This window comes from Corvus cornix, chromosome 3 (genome assembly GCF_000738735.6).
Source record: "Corvus cornix cornix isolate S_Up_H32 chromosome 3, ASM73873v5, whole genome shotgun sequence".
NCBI classification, from domain to species: Eukaryota; Metazoa; Chordata; class Aves; order Passeriformes; family Corvidae; genus Corvus; species Corvus cornix.
Genome location: NC_047056.1, coordinates 32398629 through 32424276, shown reverse-complemented (window position 1 = coordinate 32424276; position 25648 = coordinate 32398629). Strand labels below are relative to the sequence as shown.

Sequence of the window (25648 nt, the reverse complement as noted above, 5' to 3'; positions counted from 1 at the left end):
CAGTTTACGCAGGACTGGCTTCACTATTTCTAGCTAGGAGTGAAGCCTGTAGAAAACTAAGTCTCCTGACAAAGCAAAACAGTCTTATAGCTCATGTAACTGAATGCGTTTGAGTGACAAACAGTACAAGAAATGGTGAACATTTATCTATTTACTAATAGAGCATGTTTTGTATGTTGCACTACATAAAGTAAGAAACGTAGAAAAATCAGGGCTGATAACTATACCCTTAAGAATGTAACAAAGGTGTCATAGGTATCTTTAGTTCTATCATATCCTAATTTTTGAGAACTTGAGTTTGCAGTCCAAACAGAGTTCTTGTATGTAGTTTCATTGTATGCAAATTTCTAACCTTTGTCTGCTATAGAAAAAGGTAAAATCAATTATATAGAGCTGTAACAATACTCTGAACATATAATTGTCAGACTGACGTTGAACTTTTAGCCTGGTGGCATGGATATTTAATGACTGTGCTCCAGGGTAAAATATGATAAGTGACAGCAAGACAGAGGCAGTGTTTAAGATGTGTCAGCCTTGTGAGAGGCAGCATGATTATGTGGAAGGGATTTGGGTTTGCTCTATTAAAGATCTGAGCACTGTTCCAAGCCTGTGTATCCTCTTAGTGGAGTATAAAACCACTGCATAACAACACTCATTTTCAAGGTGTCAGAATTAGTGCTGTCTGATACAAGTAGTTTATCTGGAATGTGCTGTCCTAGTTCAAAGTGCAGGGTGTTTTCCCATACAACAAAAGGGGTTGTGGGAACAGGAGGAGGAGGATCCATTTTGTTTCTCTCTTGCCACTTGTGCTTTAAGAAATGCTGAAATAATATGCTGGGACAGTGTATGGGCAGTGCTACAGAATATTTAATGGCTTTGGCAACAAGCCAAAAGCGAAATCTACAAAACAAAGATGAAATGAAAAATGGTGATATTCAACACCTAATAATAGAGAAGAATAACAAAACTAGGGGAAAAAAAGAGATAAATAAAAAGGTAATAAAGTTAAAAAAAGAAAAAAAAAAAATAAAAACAATAGAGCCAAAACTCAGAATCCCACTATCCCGCTACAGATTTCTAACTGTTGGAAGACTTTAGTGAAAGGTGCTCAGAAGATTTTGGAATAAAAAATATTAAGTGACCGTTATGACGAATTGCCACTGCCTCCATCTTAATTGAAATTGTGAAAAATAGGTCTTTTTAAAACTGTTTCTGTTTTGTAGAAATGTTTCTGAAAAGATGTTATTTAAGATTTCATAGTTGTTAATGTAATCAGAACCATTTCCGTTAAAATGACTTAATGCATTTTTATTGCTTTTTTTTTTTTGTATTGGATTTCTTTCCTTTCAGGGATTTTTACACAATGTGTCCTTTTTTGACAAAAGCTTGTTTTGTCACCTGATTTTACATCTAAGCCCAGTGAATTTTGCTTGTGTATGCACCAGATGGTATACATATGAGTAGAAGAGCATAATCAGATTAAGAAACAAGACAGAGAGGAGTTGGGCCTGTTCTTCTCTGAAAAGGTAGTGAAAAGAAAACAGCCTTTAGGATGTGAAACTTGATTTGAATAGACACGACAGCTATGTCCCTGGTTAGATTAGCTGGAAGAACCAGAAGCACCTCTTCTTTTCCCCAATTTTTTAAAATGGTGTCAACGTGCAATTTAAGCTTTACACATTACTAAAATTTGTAATACTGGAAATTCTTAGCAAACTGCTTTTATTTCTTGCTGTACTATTACTTCTTAGTAGAGTTTTTCCCTGATGAAGTCAGATGAAAACTCCATGTGGTATAATCATTGTGCACATCAGGAATTAAAAAAAAAAAAAGTTAGTTTCTTTGGTAGGAATTTTCAACACCTATGTTAGGGTGTATTCTTTTGAACAGATTATCCATAGGGGATGGTGTGTTTAGATGGTCAACAGATACTCCAAAAGGGGAATAAAAAGGTTTTGTAGAAGTCTGGATGTCATAACTTTTGGTTAGTGCAGTCTCCTGTGGCTTCATTGCTTTTTCTTTGTTTACAAATTTGATTTGCAGGTTGCAGGGTGAATAAAGAACAGATTTCTCAGAGGAAGCCTAGAAGTAATGTAATGAAGAAAAATATTCAAAACTTGGAGTACAGTAGGAATAAAAAACTAGGGAAAATCATGAAGGAGAAAGAATCCAATCTTATGGGAGCCTCCAAACTTGCTTACCAGCTTCCTTCAGGTTTAGGAAGTATTTCCACTTTTCCACCAGTTTTCAGTACACCCCTAACTATGGCATCTGTGTTTTTATCTCCCAAGGTCTTGTGTTCTTTGGCAGACTTTTTGAGTTACCCTGCACTGCGTATCATCTCTAAGCCTTCTGCTGAGCTTCTAAGGAATGAGAGCATCAGGAGACTTTATTCTTAGAACTAACACTACTGCCATAATGTGCTGTTAAGCCATGGCTCAAAATCTTGCAAACCTATTACCTTTCTCTTATAAATATACATCTATTTTTAACTTGTTTTCACTGAGCTTGCATCTAGATTCATGACTGCTTTGCTGAACATTATGTAAGCAAATTTTGGGCAAATCAGTCTTTCAATTTGACTGGCTTGCTGCCCTTAGCATCAAATCGATGTCTGTGATCAGTTGAGCCAAGATCCTCCTTCTGTGTGTGGGCAAAGGGCAGCTTTTCTGGCCTGGTTTTATTCAGACTGATGGTCCCTCTCTAATTCCAGTGTCTTAGAGAAAATCAGAAGTGTGGGAGAAGTTACTCCTTTGAGGCTGCTTGTGATCCCATAAATTTGTGACTCTTAAAAGTGAAAAGTTGTTACAGTCACTAGCTCAGTATTTTTTATCAATAAAGCTGTCAGCCACTCTTTGTCAGGGAACATGATAGCTTATGGGTGAAGGATTCTGCCCTGAATTACTCATCTTCTGCCTGAATTGTGTTTTGAATGCATTTTTAGTTTTTCATGGGTTTTTGTCAATATTCAGTGCTTTTGCTCAAAGGCAATTGTTTTCTGTTTGATGGTTGTCGTAGAACTATCGAGTAGATAACCTGACTTTCCAAAGTACTGAACGTGATAGTTGAGGAGTCTTACCTTTAGTTGATTGAATTGGATTTCAGCTTTACATACTACCTTATGCACTGTGAGTTACCACACATTATACTAGTTTTTGGAAAAGTTGACTCTTAAAGGATTTGTCTGGTGGTAAACTTTAACTTCACACTCAGTTGTGTAAAGTGGGTAAAATCTATACCAAGTCTTCGAAATCTCTGTTACCTGTATTTTTTGCTGGGCTAAACGCAGTTTTGTTCCTCCTGATGTGAGGTGGTTTGGGCAGCAAAACAAGATCTGTCACTGCAAAATGTTTGTGTGAGCATCAAGGTTAGTTTCCTTAGAAGATACCAATCAACAATTACGTGGGAAAAAGATTTAATTCCTCTTGATATAGCTAGAAAATTGATATATGAGAAGCATCTTCTCCTTAATAAAGCTTTGAAACAGGTAGGTATCCAGGTGTTAAGTAGAGTGTTGAAGACCTTTTGCAGCTTTGAAGTTGCAGGTTGAACACTTAAAAGCTAAGGAACTGCACATTGATGTGGTTGATGGAACTTCAGTTCTACCTCTTTGCAGATCGCAGACTGACTCTGAGTGAACAATTGCCTAAATTACTTTCACAGTTTGTCGACAGCAAATTCAGATCCACAATAATAGTATCATGCACTTGAGCTTAAAGGAATAAATAATTTCAGAAGGAAATTCTGCCCTTTGTTCTTTTGCACAAGCGAATATATTTTGCTGCTACTGTTTGTTATTGCACACCAGGGATATGCCCAATACCTCTACATCTGGAAAGTGTGTGAAATATGTAGGCAGTGTTAAGAGGTATTTCTGGTAGAGATAAGGAAAGTACTAATTCCATTGTGGAAAATACAAGTAGAAGTTTATCCAGAACAGTAGTATTCATCAAAACTGCCTGAGGCCACAACTAGTAATAGAAAGAGACACTAGGAAGATGAAAGATAAGGGATGATCTTTTTCTCTCACAAAACAAGATGAAGTATATTTAACTTAGCAGAACTGAGACTCAGAGTATAATTACTCTTTAAAAGTGTTTTGAGGTGTTCTTTTCACAAAGGAAGAAAGGTCACTGATACTGCGGGACAGTATGATAACAAGAATATCTGAGTGTGTTTTCTTTTAGAATTTTTAACTGCTTTTCTCCAGGCTCCTGGGTTGCAGCACCACAAAACTCAATGGTTTTGTGGTGCTACAACCAAACCAGTAACACAGCACAGCAACAGATACGCTGTAGAAGCACACAGTGATTGGCCAAGCAAATTCTGCTGTCAATTCAAGGCAACTGTGCAGTCACTGCACTCTCAGTATTGTTCTGTTTTTCCTCTACATCCTCATCTTTGCATCTAATGCATAGACCATGGAGTTGATGCTTCTAACTGGCAGTGAAATGAACTTGTAAAACTAAGATGATTATTGACTCAAACTTTGAGCTCAGGAAGGTGGCTATACTGCTTTGCAATCTGAGATCATCTGGTCATATTCTTACCATGTGTCACACTCCAGCTGAGCTGGTAACCCTACTAGACTGGATTTGTCTGTTGATGGAACCAGCTCTTGGATGTACTGTGTTTAACCTGCAAAACTAGGGCAGTAATAGAATCACATGAAAGATGAAAACTTCCCACCTCCTCCTTTTCAGAGCCAGATTGATTAATATAAATACCATGTAATTGTAATCTGTACTGAAATTTTAAAAAGTCTACCTGTAATGCAAAGGCTGCTGTAGAGTCTTACAAGACAATATTTCAGTGAGGATCATGTATGTTTCAAAAAAGCCATCAGTGCAGTGGTTGGTGTTATGCAGAACCTACTGATAAGCCATGCTTGCATGTCCCTGGTAGTGCAGGAGTTGATGAACTTAGATGTGGAGCATTCTTGAAATGCTGATATAGGCTAAGGCTTTGTTCTGTGTGTGCTTTGTAAAAATAAAAGTGTGTGCAGGTGGCTTTAGAGAATTACAGTAATAATGCTATTGAATGATTTGTCCTGGTGGTTTAATGATAGCTGTTAGCTGCCTCCTTTGCCTTGGTCTACAGTAGCAAGACCAATGTTGTCTGGGTACTCAGCTCCCCCCTGACCTGGAAGGCAGGGAGGGGGAGCAGAATGAAACCCCCATAATCCAAGGGGAAATATTCAGTCATTTGATCCATGCTGTAGCATGTCCAAAGAGGGGCAACAGAGCTGGTGAAGTGTCTAGGGCAAAGTCCTATGAGGAGCAGCTGAGGGAGCTGGGGATGTTTAGCCTGGAGAAAGAGGTCTCAGAGGGGACCTTATTGTTCTCTAACTACCTGAAGGGAGGGTGTAGCTAGAAGAGGGGGGCTGATCTCTTTTCCCCAGTAAGAAGTGATAAAATGAAAGAAAGCTCCAGGGGAGTTTTAGAGTGGATATTAGGAAACATTTCTCCATTGAAAGAGTTGTCAAGCATTGAAACGGGCTGCCTAGGGAAGTGATGGAGGCACCATCCCTGGAGGTATTTAGAAGACATGTGGCACTTAGGGACATGTTTTAGCAGTAGACTTGTTAGTGCTGGGTTAACTGCAGGGCTTGATGATTTCAAAGGTCTTTCTCAACCTAAACAATTCTATGATTATGAACTTGATCATAGAAGTGGGCCTATTTTTCTAAACTATCCTTATTTTATCGATAATAGGATTTGGTTATATGTTGGAACTGGATGACCTATGTCTTGCTAATCCTTGTTCTTTGCACCTTTTAGACAATGAATGATTTTGACTACTTAAAACTACTGGGCAAAGGCACGTTTGGCAAAGTTATCCTGGTCCGAGAGAAGGCTAGTGGCAAATACTATGCTATGAAGATTTTGAAAAAAGAAGTAATTATTGCAAAGGTAAGAAAGGCTATATATTTAATATTGGGTCATTTTTAGGACTGGAATAATCAATATTCAATACATAAGGTGTTTTGATTTTTGATGGTAACTTAGTTTGATAGAAGTATGTGTGTATCTTCAGAAAACAAGAATGCAAAAAAAAAAAAGTATGGCCATTTTGCATGCCTTTTCCCAGTATTTTATAATCTAGAGTGTGCTTAAACACAGAGAGTTGACTGGGCAGGACTATAGTGTAATCCGAGTTTATACAAGGAAAAATGCATTGTGGGGTATATTGGATACTTCAAGTTTTTTTCTAAGTCAGTTGCAGGTTTATTCAGATAAACAGATTTAATTTAATGGGCCTGTGCTCTGTTCCTGGTATGTTATACAAGATTGCTATCCATGGGACTAACAATTCCATTTCTTCAGTTTTTGAGAAATAGGGACAGTCTGAAGCTGGTGTCTGAAGAAGTGATTTAAACTGGCATTGTCCAATCACTTAATTAGTGTCAGTAGCTCTTTGCTTGGTCATAATATCATCCAAGCTTAAACTTAGATCATCTGCTCTGAGCTTTGTTTCTAGCAATTCGGAAGTTTTGAATCCCACTTCCACAGAACAAGTTGAAAGCAAGAAACCTACATACATTTATCACCGTGAGACACAATTAAAAATAATCCCAATTATTAAATAAGGATGTTTTGAGGGATGTGGATCTGACTGAGATTTTTGAATGCTTGATATCAGTATCCATAAAAACTGAATGTGAATGGATAAATACTGTTTTACATATATTAAATATTAAAATATCCTTCAGATTTGTCTGGTTTTCCTATTGGCCTATGAAAACAGGGCTTACAAGAGTTTTGCAGTCTATGTTCATTTGTCTGTCACTCACTTTCTAACAGCTTTAGAATGTGTAGATCTGTTTCGATTAAATTTGGTAGAGGAATAGAAGCCTCAAAGACAATTATATTTCCTTGAGTGTCATTAAAACCAGCCCTGTTACAGAGGGAGAGACTTAAGTTTATGTCTTCCACACTGAAGAGACTGAGCTATGAGTTCTGCGTGCCCTTAGCAGCTGTCTCGTGTGCAGAGACACACAGCCTAGTCAGCATGTAGATGGTTTGGACTAACAGCAGCAGAGAGTGCCCTTTTCTTCTTCATAGTCAGGAGATACAGGAAGAACAGAGGGTATTGCTGCTGCACTCTCCTGATTTTGCATGGGAAGTAGCACCTCAGTGGCCCTCCCTGTAAGACCTGGCAGCAAGCTCTGTGGTTTTCCCTGTGGGTCTCAGAGCCTGTCTGGTTTCTGCATGCTGTGCCTCGGTCTCCAGCCTGACATCCTTGACCAGTGTTCTGCTCACCCCTGGCATCTGGGGATCCTCAGGAGGTATTGTGAGCTCTTTTTCTGCAGCTGCTGGTTTGTATCCTTCCAGCCTTCAGAGCATTTCATCTTGTTTCTTTGTATCAATTACAGATGAAACATATTTTTAAATTTTAGGAGTTTTCTAATTACTTTGCTGCCTGCTACAATATCACTGATTTTTGAATGGTTAAAGCTGGTTATTGGCTGACTTTGTCTAAGGTGAGCAAAAATTCTTGTTCATAGAAGTACATATAAAAGTAGAGAAATTTTGAAGAAATCAGAGATGCAACTGTTTAAGTTTGAATTTAGCGATCTAGCCCAGTCAGCATGTGAACATGCTGTGGGGATTTATCAATAGCATTTAGCTCTGGAGATCAGTGCTAAGGATATGGTCACTAGGTAGAATAGATCTGCAGTCCCAACTCAGCATGTAAGTGATATAATATACACTCTAGAATCACAGGATGGCTTGGGTTGGAAGGCACCTAAAAGATCATCTTGTTCCAACCCCCTGCTGTGGGCAGGGATACCTTCCACTATCTCAGGTTGCTCAAAGCCTCATCCAACCTGGCTTTGAACACCTCCAGGGATGGGACATCCACAGTTTCTCTGGGCAACCTGTTCCCAATGTCTCACCGCTCTCACAGTAAAGAATTTCTTCGTAACATTTAATTGAAATATCTCTCCTTTTAGTTTAAAACCATTCCCTCGTGTCCTGTTGCTACCTGCCTGTGCAAAAAGTAGTCCTATGGAAGGTTATACCCCTAACAGCATAGTATGAAGCAGAAAAGTGGTGCATTAACAGCTGTATAGCATCTGCCCAGTTCAGACTAAATTTGTTTATCCTAAGTTTACATGGCAGATTAATATTACACTTATGAGGAAATTACTACCAGTATTACAGGCTTCTGAGGCAATGCCAGAAAAACTGGCCATTGCCAGCTTTTTATGCCATATATCTGGCGAACCACAGAGGTTTAAAAATAAATAAATATACAAACCTTTATGCTTGTTTTTCTCCTTGAAGTGTTTCTGTTTTTGTTTTTCCCCCTGTATGTGGTTGTAGTGCATATACTCAGTGTTGCACTGCTGTTCAGCTAAATGGCATCATAATTTATTACCACTGACTGTTGTTGTTGTTCAACTTCCTATTTTGACAATTTTTAAAGTCTAATTTAAAACTCCTGACATCTGTGTTTACTTTCCAGTTTAATAATACCTTATCTTCAGAGCATAGTCTGATAAGCATGTGTGTAGTACAATAATGTTATATTGGTATTATTTGTGGCAATAGTAACGTGTACTCTGACTAAATGTATTTACTTCCGCAGGATTACAGTTGAAGTTTGAGTCATACTAGGGCAGACTGTAGTTCTGTGTAATATAAAGCTCAATGGTAGCTTGGCACTACAGAAAATGGCTACACCTTCCCAGTGGCTTTTCAGGCCTGGCCCAGGGGGATTCACAGCATGTATTATATGCAGAATTGTATAAAATGGCTGTGTATTCATACTGTGAATACCCTAAGAGTTCTGCTTTGCTCCCTAGCCCTCAGGAGCTGCTCATGTTGTAAGGGTGAGCCCTCTGCCCACCATCCTCGTCCCCTCACCCCTGCATGGCCCTGCTCTCTGCAGACCTGGCGGTGTGAGGGGCCACAGCTGTGCCCCCAGGGCCTTGCTGTCACCCCTCAGTCTCCTTCTTTGACACCTGTATGGTGCCCACCCCAGGGGCTGGTGAGAGGGCCTGTGGAAGGAGCAGGGAACGAACATGGATGAGCTTGCCAGGAAGCAAACAACCACAGGGACTGGGTTAGTTTCCTTCTATCACTTTGGTACAGGGCTCATTTTTATCTTTCCCTTTCATGCTCACGGACAGGAGAGTGTCACTGTCTCTCTCCAAAGTGCCTCTTTTCCAAACTGTGGCTGGAAGTTAGTTGGGGGTTGTGCGGGCATCTCCCATTCCCAAGGATGAGGCCAGTGTCCTCAGGGAAGGAGGTCAGCCTGGTCAGAGGAGCACTGCTTGCTGCTGGGCTCCTCAGGGCAGCTTGGGTGGATAGAAACAAAACCAGCATCAAACCAAGTGAAAGTTTAAAACCAGAAAACCTGACTTAACACTTGGCTAGATGAGACTGGGTTTTATATTTGCCTGTCACTTACTCCATGTGTATGTGTCTCGCACATTGGTTTAGTCTCTCTGTAGATACATTGTTCAGGTGATTCATACCAGAACTGTGAAGTTGTGATGACTATGTTTTTAAGCTATCACATCCAATAGTATAATTTCTTTCTTCCCTGGATTGTATGTGAAGACTTCATTTTAAAGCAAGAAAATAAGAAAACCAAATAAAATATATTAAATTGTGCTTTGTCGAATATTTTCTCAAAAAACGTGAAGGTTCTTTCTTTTTTCAAAACTGTACAGTAGCCTTCTCTTTTTGAAAGTGTTGACCTTTTCCTTATAATTAATTAAATAAAAATTTTGTATCTTAATTCAGACTTACTTCTTCTCCTCTTTATTTCTCAGGATGAAGTGGCTCATACTCTTACAGAAAGCAGAGTATTGAAAAACACCAGGCACCCTTTTTTAACAGTAAGTATTGGGAACTAGTTTTAAGTACATTAGCAGGTAATATTTAATATCCATTATGAATATATTTTACAGATTTTGAATTCTTTCTCATGGTGATTTGTAAACAATCAGTAGCTATCTGGTGCTTATGATATCCTTTATCAGGATATGTAATTAAGAATTCAGAAATAAAGTTTCTAATAAATTTGTAAAGCTTTACTGTACTGAAAACAAATTTAATTGTAGAACTGTGTAACTGTTGTGCAATTTTTTGTAGTTTTTGTATATGAACACTTTTAAAATAAAAGTTATTAATTTCACAGAGGTGTAAGTATTTCTTACCAAGAAAACTTAATTCAGAATTCAGTAAAACAATAAAAATAACTATTTGTTAAAAATAAGTAGCTCACAGAGCCACAAAACTCAAACCCTACTACCTTTGTCTTCATATGGTTAATATTTAATAGAAGGGAAAGACTGAAAAGATGAAAAATTTGAGACTCATGACAAATTACAACTAATTTATTTAACTTTACAGCTGAATTTCTTCTGCAGAAGTAATTTTGATTTCTCTTCTTTGAGAATATATTAAAAAATACTTTCTTTTATCTCAAAATATAATGAACATGCTTTTTGAGACAGGGAATTTTTTTTTTTTTTTTTTTTTTTTGGTATTAAAATATCAAAGTATAGCATGGAAACTTTCCTACTTAGAAAAACTTAAACCTTTTGGAAAGCAGAGGATTTAATTTACATTGGTGGGCCAAAATATTCTTGGAAATTCAGTAAAGACAAAAGAGATCCTGCAATGTTTCTTGAATTAGAGTGTAATGGTAAGCAGGAGTAGGGGGTACCTCCCATCGAATAGTGCCACAATAGTTACTGCAGTTGTATCTTCCTAGCTGTCTGTTATCCTTCAACAAGTTTTGTCACATGAGTCTTAACGCTTGTTACATGGAGTTCTAGTACATTTCATTTTTTTTAGGGCAAGTCTTCATCTGTAGATTTTCTGTGGTATCATTGATAAGTCAACAATTTCAATTAAGATAATAACATCTGTTGCAACTTCAAAATGATACAGAAATTAATATATTAATTTGGCACTTAGCATTCTTAATATTTCCTAATATGAAACTAGTGAGTCCTTGCTTTGGAAATGAAAGCATGCAGGATGTTAAGATCATTTTTAAGATTTCGTTTGGGAGAAATGAAAAAGAATATGATAATCTCTCCATGGGCACTGTGGAAGTGGACATCATAAAGTAAATGATGGAAATAGCTGGTACTGTGTATGGCCGTAAGAAATGAAATACAAAATTGTGTGTTTTACTAGCCATTTAATACTTTATTGTAATAAAGTATTAAATGTAATAATGTTATAAATGTAATGTATTAAATGTAATGATGTTTTCGTATCAGCGGACATGTGGCAGAGATTAGATAACACTTGGAAGTTTTTGTGTTAATTCATCTCAAGCTCCAGGTAGAAAGTTGCACTTTTAATTACTCTTAAAATTCTTACCAAAATCAAAATTTTCTACTTAAAAAGATAAAATTAGGTTTTGTTACACTTACAGTGCAAGACATTGAGTTAATATAAGATGATAATTGGTTTGATTTTGCTGTTTTCTTTGCAAGTCCTTGAAATATTCCTTCCAGACAAAGGATCGTTTGTGTTTTGTGATGGAGTATGTTAACGGAGGAGAGGTGAGTTTAAGAAAGATGTTCTGCACTTGTAACAGTAAGGCTGTCACTGGATTACTCTTTTAAGGTTATATTTTATCTTGCCTTTTTGATTTCTAGTATATTTAAAGGGCTTTTTTTTTTTTTAAAGGAACTGTTTTATTTTTAAAAAAAAAGTTGACATGTTTTTATAGCTTTGCTGTCAAAACTAGTTCCTCTTCTGAAAAAATTAGACTGCTGTATAGTGAGAGATAATTTAATGCTAGAGAAATAATTAAAAATAGCTTGCTTATTGTTTTTTTTAAATTTAAGCATATTATAGCTTGTTCTGGCATGAAACAGTCATAATGCAGTGTAAACAAGCAAAAATAGTGTTGACAAGTCTTACTTTTTCCTAATATGAAATGTGTGCTCTCTTTGCTATAACTATTACAAACATCTATTGGAAAAGAGTGGAGTATTCGTATTTTTCATTGCTTCTCTCCCCTTGGCTTGCCATGTACTCTGTAAATTTCAACTAAGCATTAAACTTCTGAGAGTGGTATTAGCTTTGAAGCCATTGTTGTCTTCCAGCTGTTTACTAAAGAATGAAATATCAAAAATGATGCCCAGCAAATGGAATTAGAGAACTGCAGTCGAAGAAGAGGGCTTTAATCTACCTTGTAGGTGCTGTTTGCTATTCAGACTGTCTTGTTACAATGTGAACTGTGAGATTTTCCTTATTTTGTCAACTATATGCTTCATGGTAATGTTAAAGGACTAAATGTTTCCTATGGGATTTTTTTTTTAATTAAAAAACTCTTTCTTCATTCAGGAATTGCTGTGGCTTGAGACGTAATGTTTTGCATTATGTTCTAGCTGTCTTCTCCTGCAATAAAACTGTGCTTAGCTATAATTCCAATGCCTGCAGCCCATTTGGATCCCAACTCGTCCATGGCTGTCCTCTACCAGCCATGGCTACATAAGGTGCTATAGGGTTCTCATATGGGAGGATGGCTTGCTTGACTCAATGTATAAACCCAGTTCTGCACATCACAGGGGTTGAACCAAATAAAAAAACCTCCCTCAGCAGTAAAGGCATAACAGCCTTCCCTTGGACACTCAGCTGGCTTATTTGACATTGAATTTACATCACCAATATTAAGTCAATGCTGTCTGTGATGAGTTTTAAGTATTGTCTTATAAACCAGCTAATTCTTCATCATTTTCCTCTGTGTAAGGTCTTACTGCATTTCTGTAATCTCTGGGGAGACAGTTTAAAAGTATGTTAACATCATCCTGTAATTTAGGTATTTGTCTTTTTGAAAGGTACTTTTCCATACTGTTTGAATGAAGAGCAGAGCCCAGAGAGGATGTTTTCAACTCCTTTCTTGTGACTGAGGGTGCTTTGACTGTGTCTTGGTCAATTGTAGTTCGGTCAATGCATTTATTTGCACTGGGTGGTGCAGCCTTGTGGCTACGACTGCAAGTGTCATGTGTCATGGGTTTGTCGAAGGCAACCTGCTTTTGCTTATGGGATTTGAGCAATTGCAGTGTACTTGTGCCAGGATTGGGTTACTTTCCCAGGTATGATGTTGCTGTTTGTCAGTGTTGCTCATGTACTTTGCTGATGATTCCCTAATTCAGTGAAGCTAACTCTAAAGTTTTGCCACAGTGGGAAATAATGGCTTTTTGGGAGTAGGCTTTTTGAGGAAACTCTTGATTTGCCTATGTGCTTCTCTTTGACTAGAGATCTGGAATAGTAAGTTGGACAAACTGTCTTTTTTAATAGGAAAATCTTTAATCTTATCAAATTTTCTTGTGAATTTCAGACTTTAGTCAGTGTCTGCCAAAAAATACAGAGGATTTCGTATTTGTAAAATTAGCCTTGTTATTAACTCAGTTACTGAAAGTAAGTTGCTCAAAGTTTAGCCAGGATTTTAGCCTATATGATACACAGACTTTTTTCTTTCGCTGCTTCTATCTACTATTCTGTCTGTGTTCCAAGGAAGTTACATTTCCTTACGTATTCTGACTGTTGAAGATGGTGAAAACTCATCTTTTAGTTATATCCTTCCAGTGGGAAAATGACCGTAGTTGTACTATGCTGTTTTTGATTCTCTCCAGTGCTGTGCTACCTTCAGTGTGTTTCTGTTTTAAATTACTTTAGATTAAATATTTCTTTTGAGGTAAACTCTTGTGTCTGAATCAATTTATTGGGAATTTTCATGGATTATGTCTTTCAGGAGCACCATTGCCCAAACAGTTCTCCTCATGAAGGAGTTCTTGAAGTTTGTGTACATATTCTTGACTCCTACCCAGGTGAAAGCAAGAAAATGCCACAATTTAGGCTTCTGCCCTAATAGAGTAATAAAACCTGTGGTTGGTAGTAGGAGTCTTCGCTTCCTCTTTCTGTGGCTAGAAAGGAAAACAGTAAAGGAAGGGGGCGCAGAACTTACCTCATACTGAAGAAGAAGAAATTGTGTTAAACTGATTGTAAGCGAGAATCTTTTATATCTATTAAAAATCTAGATCCATGGGGAAGTTAATGTCCCTCTAGAATAATAACAATTTATCTTTGCCTTACCTTGCCTGTGCGACTTCAAGTTGGTTAGGCTTAGTTAATAAGGGAACATATTACAATGAAAATGGAACTGCATCAGTTTTACTGGTCTGTGTGTGTGCTCTTTTACAGTGTACAAAGTATTACAGTAAAGAATTCTCTCTTGGTTTCCTTTAAAAACAAAGCAGCATATTATGTACTTAAATATACCAAAGCAAACCATTAGGGGATTTTTTTTTTCAAACAGATTATTCAGATGGAAATACTGATTATGTTTTCCTTGTACTGAGAACATTTTTCCTGTTGCCTAAGGCCCAATCTTGAAATAATTGTTGTGGGCTGAAAGCTTAATTTTCTCTTCATTTGGTTTTGCTGTTAGACTCTGTGGATGAAATGTTTACCAATGTCTATTGATCATAAACTATGTTGCAGTATATAGCTAAAATCATACTTCTGGCACTGTAATTACTTCTCAGTACCTTTGTTGTACTGAAGGAATAATGTTAAAGTAGCATTACGAAACTGAAATTTGATTTTAGAAAACAAATATTTATCTGGCGTAGCTGAGTTGACCAAATGGCTCTTTATTTTTGGGGAATACTTTTGGAGTGTATGTTACCCAGTTTTTATTTCCAGTATTTTGCTTTACAGGTTGAAAATCTTTTAGGAATGAAATCTATTACATACATTACTCCGCAGAGTACACTGATACAGCTGACTAATAAGTTGGTTAACTTCCTCACTCTGCATTTTAAGGATAATTCCAGATTCTGTACTTTGTAACAAACCTAATTGGTAATTATGTGTATAATAAAATTAGACCCTAAAGTTTGTTCAGATGGTACACCACACAAGAATTCTGAGTCTCTCTTCCTCTTGGCATTTTTGTTCCACAGCTCTTACTTCAATTCATTAGGCAGGAGAGAACTAAATGGCTTGTTGTAATTGAGCAAGTGCTATTAATGTCTAGAAAAAAGAAAAAAAAGAGAAAGAGGATTTACAACCTACTTAACAAAACATAAGTAAGCAGGAGAATATTCCTTAGCCTAAAATTATGATAGTCCATGATAAGGTTGCTATATTTCTTTGGGTATAGAATGTGCCTAGAAGCAATACAAAGTCTGAAACAATAAACAAATAATTTGAAATTTCAAGGCTACTACTGCAAGTGCTTTGCAAAATCAACACTCAAATATAAAACGCAGAGCTGAGCAAACCCAATACACAACAGCAAGAGCCAGACATTCAACTTACAGCATGCTAAGTAGGTCACTAGCATGTGTACAAGTTAAACATATCAATTGATACAAGGTTGTGTCTTTTATATATTTGGCATGCTTGGATCTGCAACGGAATATGTTTGATCTTCATTTAAATTTTTTCCGTTAAACTTTTTTATTAGGAAAAAAACCCATGACAGCACTGTTGTTCAGTTTTTAAAGGCATAACAGGAAATTTGTAGCTCCAGTCCTCACTGTAACAATAGCACCCTTGTGTATGCCATCAAAAATGTTATGGGCAAAATGGCTTTCTTTGTGCCAAAGCTATTTCTGTTGCAATTCCAGTGATTTTATACCACATCTTTAATAACTGTAAATCAATAAATAGTGAAAATGTTGGAAACCTTTTTTATAACCTTCCATCACATTTTGTCTTTTCCTTCTCTGACTTAATAAATATAATCTTCCTGTTCTGACAGCTGTAAATAGAACACAGTCGCAGAATTATTATGAAACAGTCAACCAACTAAATAATTAGCTGAAAATTATGCTGTAATCCCCCTGTAATCACCCTGCTTTCCCTATTTTAATTTTAGAATCCTCTTAATATCTTTAGCATATAGCTGAGTGTATGAATGCGCTTTTAGTGTGCATTTTTATATCTAAATGTACATTCTTCATTCAAAACTAGCAAGTAGGTTTGGTGACAGCTCTGTTAGCTGCTATAATAATATGAAGAAGAGTGACTGTAGTGTCACATATACTTTGAAATAAGCTGACTCAGAAGCTCACAGTTTCTTCGAAAAACAGAACTGTTGTTAGTTGTTTCTAGCTGGTCATTTTACTTTGAAGGTAGTATTTTTAATTAATATTAATAATCTTCTTGAAATAAACACTAAAGAAAGCAAATTTTTTTTGTATATTAACTTGTTGGGCTATCAACTTTCAGATTCAGATTTAGGCCACTTTTTTAATGGAAACTAAAATAAATGTGTTGGTGTCAAGTATCCTGAAGTTTTAGAATTTTCTAAGACTGCTGTTCAGCTACTGGACTAGTCTCTTTCAAAGAGAAAATTGCAGTAGTCCTTTAGAATAGATATGAATGTAGAGCTAACTGGAAGTTATAAATTTTCAGAGTGTGTTGACCTACATTTTTAATTACTTTCAATCCATCAAAACAAAAAAGCCCTCTTAAAAATGAGTAACACTAGCTCATTATTTATGAAAGAGACCATGAAACAGACATAAAAGCATAAATTACATAAATTTTGTTTTTGCTTTATGTGAATATAATTCTACTTAGCGGTATTTATTTTCTATTTAAATACTGTGAAAATGTGTGGAAAGGACTACCCAAATTGGGAAATGTACTTGTTCTTTTCCCAATTTGGTAATACATGAGGCATTTAATGAAGTGAGACTTGGTTGCTTAGTGTGGATGAGTCTTGTGATTGCACTGACCATTAGGCAGCCATCAGTACAGAGACCAAGTCACTACAGGGAGGGCTCACTCCCACCAGAGATTGGTGCCTAAGCAGGGGAACAAGCAACAGGAGCAACAGACACACCTACAAAATAAAGATCCTTTTTGTCATGCAGGTTTGCCATTTTTATTCAGGGTGTCCTAAGCACTGGAAAAGAAGCTGAAAGGGGAATCCAGATACAACGAACAAAATTTTAAATATTTTCTTTAAATCCTAGTGCAGTTTCTGTGTTCTGTGAAGTCTCTGCTTATACAGATATATGCTGCCAAGAGGCTCAGTTTTCTGGGAAGTTTGTTTAAGCTAAGACAAAGGTGATACACCTATTGTGAATTACAGTTCTCAGGAAAGAAGTTGCCTTCTAGTTCATAGCAGTGACTTTTTAATTATGTTTCGAAAAGTCACGGGATTATCAAGATTTGAAGCAAACTTCAAGATTATTTAGTCCAGCCATCAACTCAGCACCACCATAATCACCCCTAAACCCAATCCCCAAGTGCCACATCCGGAAGTCCACCCACTGAAAATAGCTGCAGTAATTCCTCCACTGTTCTGTGCCATGTGAATGGTGTAGATTTTCTAAAGGCGTAAAATAGGATGTGATAAAGACAGATTAAGCACATCATTGGCTTTTTTTTATTGGTTAGCTTTTGGGTTTCTTTTTAACCTACCTTGCAATTTCAGAATTCTCATCTACTTGATACTTTAAACAGTGAAAAAAACCCAGCATGCATAGTTGTTGTGGATTTCACTGTCTATATTTAATTTATAAATGATAACATATTTTGTATTTTGCTGATTGTTAGCTCCTGTGGTGAAGCCAAAAACATTGTTACAGGGCCGATCTGGTTTTAAGAAGAATACAGAAATATACTCACTAATCTTTGCTTGAGGAATAGCCCCAACGTGCTTTAAACAGTAATTAAAACTCACCATTTTAGAAAACATTTGAATTGAATAGCCAAAATGTGCTTTTTTAGATGTTGTTCCAAGTTCTGAGGATGATGTTTTATCCATTAAGATACTGACAACCTTACAGAGTTTCATCTTACACGTTGCAGCTGAAATTACAGGCAGTACATAGTGACTATTGTTTTTTGCTGAAAGGCTTTAAAGGGTCTGCAAAGTGCTGTTACTTTGAAAGTGTTAAGGAAGAGACAAAACACCCAAAGCAATGTTTACATTGTAGCAAAGAAGTACACTAAATGCATAGATTTGTTTTTATAAGCCCTAAGCAGTTGTTGATTTGCTTTTTCTAGTGGCCACTATTGCTAGCAGTATGCACATGTGGTTTGTAAAATGCCAGTTCACCTGTTCAGTCCAAATCTACTGAAGAACTAGACTTTTTTTCAGTTCAAAGAAATTACTAAAGCACTGAAAAACATGAAGAAAACCCCAAATCTGTACATTTTAGTGATATTTCTCAGTGGCTTAAAGCAAAAATCTGAGGAAGTGGCAGAGGGAAAAGAACAGAATGATGCTGTTGCATACTTTTTTTTTTTCCTCTGGTAACTGAAGGTTAAATGAGTAGCAAGCAGAATGCCTTAAACAAGATTGGTATATTGATTAAAACGCTGATTTAACAGCTCGCTTTCTCCCTTTGGAAACCTGGAAAAGATAAGCCAGCTGCTGTCTAAGAGTGCTGAGTGTCCACTGAGAGTACACTATCTATCATCACAATATGGTGATGAGAGGTGTTTTATGTTTGTGTTAATTTCCCCCACTAAATCAGTAATTATTACAATCCTGTCCCTGCTGTTTACCCTGCAGCTGTTTTTCCATTTGTCGAGAGAGCGGGTGTTCTCAGAGGACCGCACACGCTTCTATGGTGCAGAAATTGTCTCTGCCCTGGACTATCTGCATTCTGGGAAGATTGTGTACCGTGATCTCAAGGTAAAAAAAGAAAGAAAAAAAAGTAATCAAATTTTTGTTTTTGCAGAGACTATGGGGACAAACACAAAGTAATTATAAAGTTGCACTATTCAGAGTTAATGGGGAAAAAAAAATTCTGTGTTCAGTTTTAAGTTCTGTGTGTGCTAGAGGAAGTCATTTGATATAGTAATCTCTAGATGGGTACGTTCCCTGACTTTACCTTGATTAAAAAATGAAACAGGATACCATAGTAGCAACACTTGGAGGAGATTTAAACTTCTGATCCTCATCCTCCCCACTCCCTGCCCTGTTACTCATAACTTAACTTAGATTTCAGCACAAATATCAAATACAATTCTCAAAGTCCCTAAACAAGGGAAGTGGTGAATTGGGACAATGTGACTGCACTCTTTTTATCTCAGCAAAGAGGTGTTTCTGTATGCTTTGGAAACATTTAGAACAATTCAGCATACTTCAACAGAAAAAGAATTTTGGCATTGATTTCAAAAGACAAAAAAATTATTTTGTCTTTTTATATCTTGGGAAGGATTTCTATTAATGGAATGTAGTTTGTCTTAGACTTGCCAGCATATGCAGTTGCCCGGTACTCTGTTGCTCCAGGTACTCTGTGACACATTATAACTATGTTCTATGGAAAAATAACCTCTGTTTTCAACAGGAACATTTTCTAACTTGTGTGGGAGGAACCTCGAAATTCCATGATGAGACAATTTTATTTCTGTGTCAAGCCTTTAATTTCATGTACAGGAAATTGTGCTTTTCTGTTATACGTGCACAGTAATGGAATTCACTCATGCAATCCTTTGTACAGGAACCGAGGAGAAGGAGGCAATGGTAGGCAAGTTCTGCTCAGGGGGGCAAACAGAAAACAAAATTCTGGGTTACCTGCTTATAGCAGAATCTGTTGTAATAATGTGAAATGCTGTGACATCCTGGGAAAATGGAATTGTCTGGTCAAGGAATGATTGGTGACAGTTTTTAATTTAAATTCTAAATAATAAGGAAAGAGGAGTTCGACATCATTAATCTTCTATTTCTTGTGTTATCTATTCTACATTTTCTTTGTAACACACTTAGACTCAACAGAAAATCTATACCTTTGAATTGTATTTCAGGCTTTATGCAGACTTAGAAAGACAGGGCTATGATTGTTCTTGTTGGTACTTTCACTACATACCTTATAATTTGAAAAAAACCCAAACAATTTTCTCTTGAGAAAAATTTCAATTCTATCTGTATTTCAAGTATGGCTGATGAAAACCTTTTGGGAACGTGATATTAGGCATTATTTTGAATGTTTTCACATTTCAAAGCAAGAATCATATATTTAAAAAGCAATGCAAAGCATGCAGAGGTATATATTCACCATTTAAGAAGTGTCCTTTGCAAGTAGACAAGGAAGAATTTACCTCAGGGGCTTTTTTATCAGGAGCTGCCCTATCCCTAGTTCTGTCTATTATTGAAAAAGTTCTGGAAGATGGGGGTATTTTAAGGATTTATGGATACATACTGTTTCATGACAGTGTAGAAAATAAAAGGTATCTTGATCAGTGGATGTCATGTTAGAGCAAAGGAAACCTATGAGGTCATTGACTGGAGATTTACTATTGTAAGTTGTGTTAAAGCATTAAATAATCATGTAACTTGTATGGCAGTAAACACTGTTAAATGCCGTAATATAGTAAATGCTGTATTTTTTTTTTTTTAACTACAAATGAATTACATTCTGTTGCAGGGAATAACTCTTTTCTTACAAAATTGATGTAATGCATCAATCTGTTAAGAAATACTAAGGGAATATTTTTCTCCCCAACACACAGTTAGAAAATCTAATGTTGGATAAAGATGGACACATAAAAATTACAGATTTTGGACTTTGCAAAGAAGGAATCACAGACGCAGCAACTATGAAAACATTCTGTGGTACTCCAGAATACCTGGCACCTGAGGTATGATTTAGAATATTTTCTTATAATACTGTATAAAAAGTTTCTTTTCCATTTAATTTTAGACTGCCAGTCTGCCTGGTTAATACTCTATAGCTGTTATTTGGAATGGAATGTGCTGCTATTCTTTGTGGTGATTGTGTATATATTGATGCTCTGCTTCGTAGTGTTTAAAAAGGCCTCTAATGTGCCTTTTCCTTCTCATGTTTGCCTTCCTCTGTTAAAGTTGTTATCTTCCAATGATTTCTTCAAAAATAATCTTCCATCTGTCTGTCACTTGGAACATATGATCCTGCTTAACTGAGCTGTGTAACGAGCATTTTATATAGCCTCAGTGGAGGCGAGGGGGAATAGGAGGGTACTAAGTTTGATGGGTTTTATCTGAATTCCCTGGTTGCAGGGAGAGGGATTTGAAATTTTAGATATTTCTGCTAAAAGCAGTTGAGTGTATCAACCTCAGAACTGGTTGAGATGGGCACCAAAACTGGCTGTTTCTTAGTATGTAAGCAGAAGTGGCTTACATACTAGGAGTATGCCACCCCATCTTTACCATTAACTGGCGCTCAGAGTGCCAAGCATCACACTCCTCAAGGATTGATAAAAAGATGGACATCAGGACATTGTTCCTCTTGCAGCTCTGGCTTGGCCACTTGAGAGTCTGTTGTAGAAGCTCAACTCATCCAAATGATCTCCAGTATTAGTGCTGACAGCTCTGCCACTGATGAAAAATGGCAAGGGAAGGACAACCAGGATTGTGTTTTTGTCCTGCCTGGCTTCAGTCAACAGTACTGGTTGTGGTGCTCAGAAATGTCTCCCTGCCTCTCCTCAGGGGCTGCCAAATGCAGCTCCAGTATTGATATGAAAGACAGCCTAATTTTTTTACTTAATGATGAGAATTCTGTGGATGCTGAATTAGCCCTGGTTTCCACTCTTGTCAGCATTCAAAATTGTTAATTGACGTAGTCCAACCCTGACACTGAGATAACTTCCTAGTCAACCTAAAGGTCTTTAAAAGGCCCTTCAGTCCTACCATAAGAAAGTTTTAAGGAGTTTTCAGAAGGGTTTCCCACCTCTTGCAACAACTCAGCACTACAATATAGTCTTGTTGCTGTATATTGTCTTTGAAGAACAATGTGCCTTAGTTTGAAGGGAGGAGGCACGGATTACACATAGCTCTTTATTCTCTTATTTTCAGCAGTACTGAATCCAGAGTAGCAGCCACAAGCCCTGGAGTCTTGTTTCAACAAGCAATTTTGTTTGCATTTTGTTTTTTATTCTAAACCTTACAATTAAGGAATGTCAAAGAAACAGGTACACATCACCTTCTGGATAGTGCTGCCTGGAAATCAAGATTTTAGGATGGCTAGGTTTGTGGGTTTGAGAGTCTTTCTAAATCTCTTAAAGTCCCTTTCAGTTTCCAGTCACGGAGGAAATTGAAACTTCTAATAGTTGGCTGTAAGTCAGTAAGGTAGGTTGAGGTAATGAAACCATTTTGGATCATAGCAAGATCCTTTGATACATTCTTTCTCCAACAGTAAAGGAAACATCAGTATTTTTAGGAGCCACTAACTTTCTTTTCATCTATCTGGTACTATCTTCCTTGATTCTTTCAGCAGTGAAGAGAAATCTGAACAGTCATACTCTCACTCTGAAAGTTTGAGGTACCTAAATAATTTGGTTGGCTAAATGTGTTCATTTCAGCTGTTTGGTGAGTCATAAACTACGTGAGCTATGAAGATAAACTCACTGATACCTGGCCTCTTTCACAGAATTGCCTCTGGCAGATTCCAAGGAAGACTTGGGTATGGATTGTTGCTAATCTGTTTGGCAATTTATGACTTCTCCTTTGTGTTTAGTGCAGAGATGCTCAGCAGTCATCTACAGTTAAGAATTCCAGCACTGTTTTTGGCCTGCTTTGAGTCTTTTGTGGCTACTTAGAAGAAGTTGCAAATCTGCCTGTTTGACTTGGTACAGTGGCCACTTGTCTTGTGTGTGCCAGCTCTTACCCCTCATTGTTTTCTTGTCAGCAGTCTTAAAGACATCCTGTAAGGGTGCAAATATCCATTCAGTTGCTTTCATCTGCTTGTCCTCCTCTCTCTTTTGAAAACATGTTAGCTCTCTTTCATCAAACTTGGCAAGGCATCATTCTGGGTTTTAGACAGTCAGCACAAGTTACTTGATCCAGTTTGCTCTTCTATTCTGTAGAAGCCCCACTTCTCTGCTCTGCTCTCATTTTGGGTATTTTTGGAGACCCACACTGTAAAAATCAGTCTGAAGGAAATTGACTCTTCATTAACCTTGGAAGCAAGGAAACTCATTCCCTATTCCTTCAGAAATGAAGGGTTTTGAGCAAGAAACCTAGACAAGTTACAGATATTGCATAAGAAGAGTCAACACCTTTAGCTGGATAGTCGCTCACCTGAGACAATTGCATCTATTTTTGTCAGGGCCGCTGACTGTTAAAGGGACCATCAAGAGTCTGGGCCCTCCAGTCTATTTGTGCATGTTTCAGAGAATGAATGCTCAAAAATCACTTCTCTTTGCAGTTCGGGCCACAGAAATCATTATCAGGTGCCAAAGATTTACTTGTGACAAACTTCAGAGCATGAGAATCTAATGTTACAACTGGATTTTAATCCTGTTACCACACTGAATTCCTGCCTGTCTATCCCAAGACAAATGGCAGCATATACTTATGTTTTGCCTGGTCATGGTAAGTTTAAAGGCCTTTCAGCCTTTCTTTAGAAGCAAGATATTCATTCTCCGGTTATGTGGAGGAATCTATTAATTGTCTGTCCTTTTAGTAATACCCTTGCATCCTTTTTTTTCATCTGTGTCAGCTGTGATGGATGCATCCCTTCTGCAGGTTTTTTAGTTCAGTTTCCCATGTACTTTCTGGCTGGTGGTAGAGGACGCTAGAACAGCGTACTGTGTAACACACAGGGGCAGCCTGAGGCTGCTGCCTACCACCCAGGAGGCAGCTGACCAGGAGCATTGCACTGGTGGGAATCTATACCCAGCCTGAGAATTGACTTCATATTTTATTTTGTATTAATTCTGCATTGTGGTTTTGGTTCCAAACTTGGTTTTCCCAAGGCCTTTTGCACCATTGCTTGGGGCATAGAGTCCTGCTCACTATTTCATCGTTTTACGAAAACTAGGTGTTGGGGTTTTAGTTTAGTCTTAGTTTTTTTTCCTGTTAAAGGAATTTTCTCCCATATGCATGTTGCTAGGGGACAAATAGCTGTACTTAAGAAAGACAAAAAGGGGAGTGGGGCGGGCCTGGCTACTCCTTTGTCTACACCTGGGTGTGGGGTCAGTTCGCTCTGAGCGTCCGGAGAGAGAAGCTGCAGAGAAAGGAGCTGCTGCTTCTTTCTTTTTGGCCGTTCTTTCTTCCTGCTGGAAACAACGCCGGGACCCCAAAAGCCGCTTTCCCTGCCCTGCTGGAGACCGGGCTGTGGCTGCCCTGCCCCGCTGCTGCTTCGAGCTTTCGCTACGCTGTAGCCCTGCTCGCCCTGCCTGCCTGGGCCTCCGTGGGGGTCTCCCATCTGGATACATCTCGCCTGCCATCCGGGATTTGCGTCCGTCCCTGCCGTTCCAGCCTGCTGTTCCTGAGAGTCCGGGATCAGCTGCCCAGGGGTTTGTGAAACCTTTGTTCCATCCTTCCCGGGATCCCAGGGCACCAGAGCCGCGGGTTTCCCGAGCTCGCTCCGGAGCGCCCCCTGCAGCCGCGGGGGAACCATCGCACCTGCCCTGCTCACCGGGAGCCGCCAGCGCCCCTGCCGGCTGCGAGCGGAACTGCACCCGAGGGAAAGGGCCCGACAGCCGAGAAGGCTGGGACTGGGTTTGTGATTGCTGTTACTGCCATAGTTGTTGTTGTTTTGTTTGACTGGTTATATACATATATATATATATAGTAAAGAACTGTTATTCCTATTTCCCACATCTTCGCCTAAGGGCTCTTGATTTCAAAATATAATAACTTGGAGGGAAAAGGGGTTATATCTGCCACTTCAAGGGGTGCCTCTGCCTTCCTTAGCAGACACCTGTCTTTCAAAACCTAGACACTAGGTTACAGATGCTTCCAACAGTAAAATGGGAAGTAGCTAAGACAGATTAAGGTGTATTTCCTCCTTGCATGACATTCTCTCAGGTGAAGGTATCTTTGTGGATTGATACAGAATTATTACCCAAGGCAATTTCAGAATTACTCTTGATCAGTTAATAAGCCTACCTGTTGCTGCATTTCCCTCACAGACATTATACTTCTGAGATTGAAATAGTCCTTCTGACCCTCTGTTGAAAAGCTCTTTCACCTCATATTTGATAGGGCCTGACCTCTCATATTGGGCCTGACACTGGCTGTGTAGGTGCTTAGCAGATCCAGAAAAATGCCCCTGTCCATGCAGAGATCAAATGGACAGTGAGCCACAGGAAAAAACTGTAATGAACTTGCCAGGTTAGAATCAATTTTCATCTGTGGAGATAGAATTCTGGACCACCACTGCTTTATCATTTGTGGAACCCATATGGAAATTTATGTGCACCTTCACCACACGCTGAGTTGTTCAGGGTGCTCAGGGCTTTTGGCTAAGTGGTCCATAGGTGCATTCCCTTTCTATTCTGCTCTCCTAGTCCTTCCCTGTTATCCAACACCAGTTTTCTATGGTCTAAAGAAAATTAAAACAGCATTGGCTGTTTTTGTCTTGCATCACTATGTGCCAAGCATAAAAGACAGTAGGGTACAAACTCATCCTGTAGGAAGAAAATAGTTGCCACTGCCAAATAGCAGGGATTGTATTTGTTGACAGTACAGATGTGCATTTGTCACACTTACTGAAGAATGAGCAAGTAACTTTTTGTTTGTGAAATTATATAGTTTTTTGAGAATAATTTGGTTGTGTGATAAATAGTGGAATTACTCTTATCATCTGCAGTAGAACTAACACAAGCCTAATTTTTTTTGTGTGTGTTTAAGTGTAGTGGTACTTAATATTTCCCTCTGCTGTAAGAATCTGTGGTATTCCCCATTTAAAAGGTATAAAATATGC

At 37.9% G+C, this 25648-nt stretch overlaps 1 protein-coding gene across 3 annotated transcripts in view; it reads left to right on the top strand.

Annotated features, from left to right (window-relative positions):
- AKT3 (AKT serine/threonine kinase 3) overlaps positions 1 to 25648 on the top strand; it is a 154933-nt gene that overhangs the window by 94268 nt on the left and 35017 nt on the right. For all 3 annotated transcript variants that reach the window (XR_005604060.1, XM_039568256.1, XM_010391764.4), the window contains exons 6-10: positions 5781 to 5912; positions 9788 to 9853; positions 11471 to 11539; positions 18529 to 18651; positions 20472 to 20600. Coding sequence is in view for 2 of the 3 variants with exons in the window: in XM_039568256.1 (XP_039424190.1) it covers positions 5781 to 5912; positions 9788 to 9853; positions 11471 to 11539; positions 18529 to 18651; positions 20472 to 20600 (519 nt within the window). In the remaining variant the exon portion in view is untranslated. The remainder of the gene's footprint in view (positions 1 to 5780; positions 5913 to 9787; positions 9854 to 11470; positions 11540 to 18528; positions 18652 to 20471; positions 20601 to 25648) is intronic.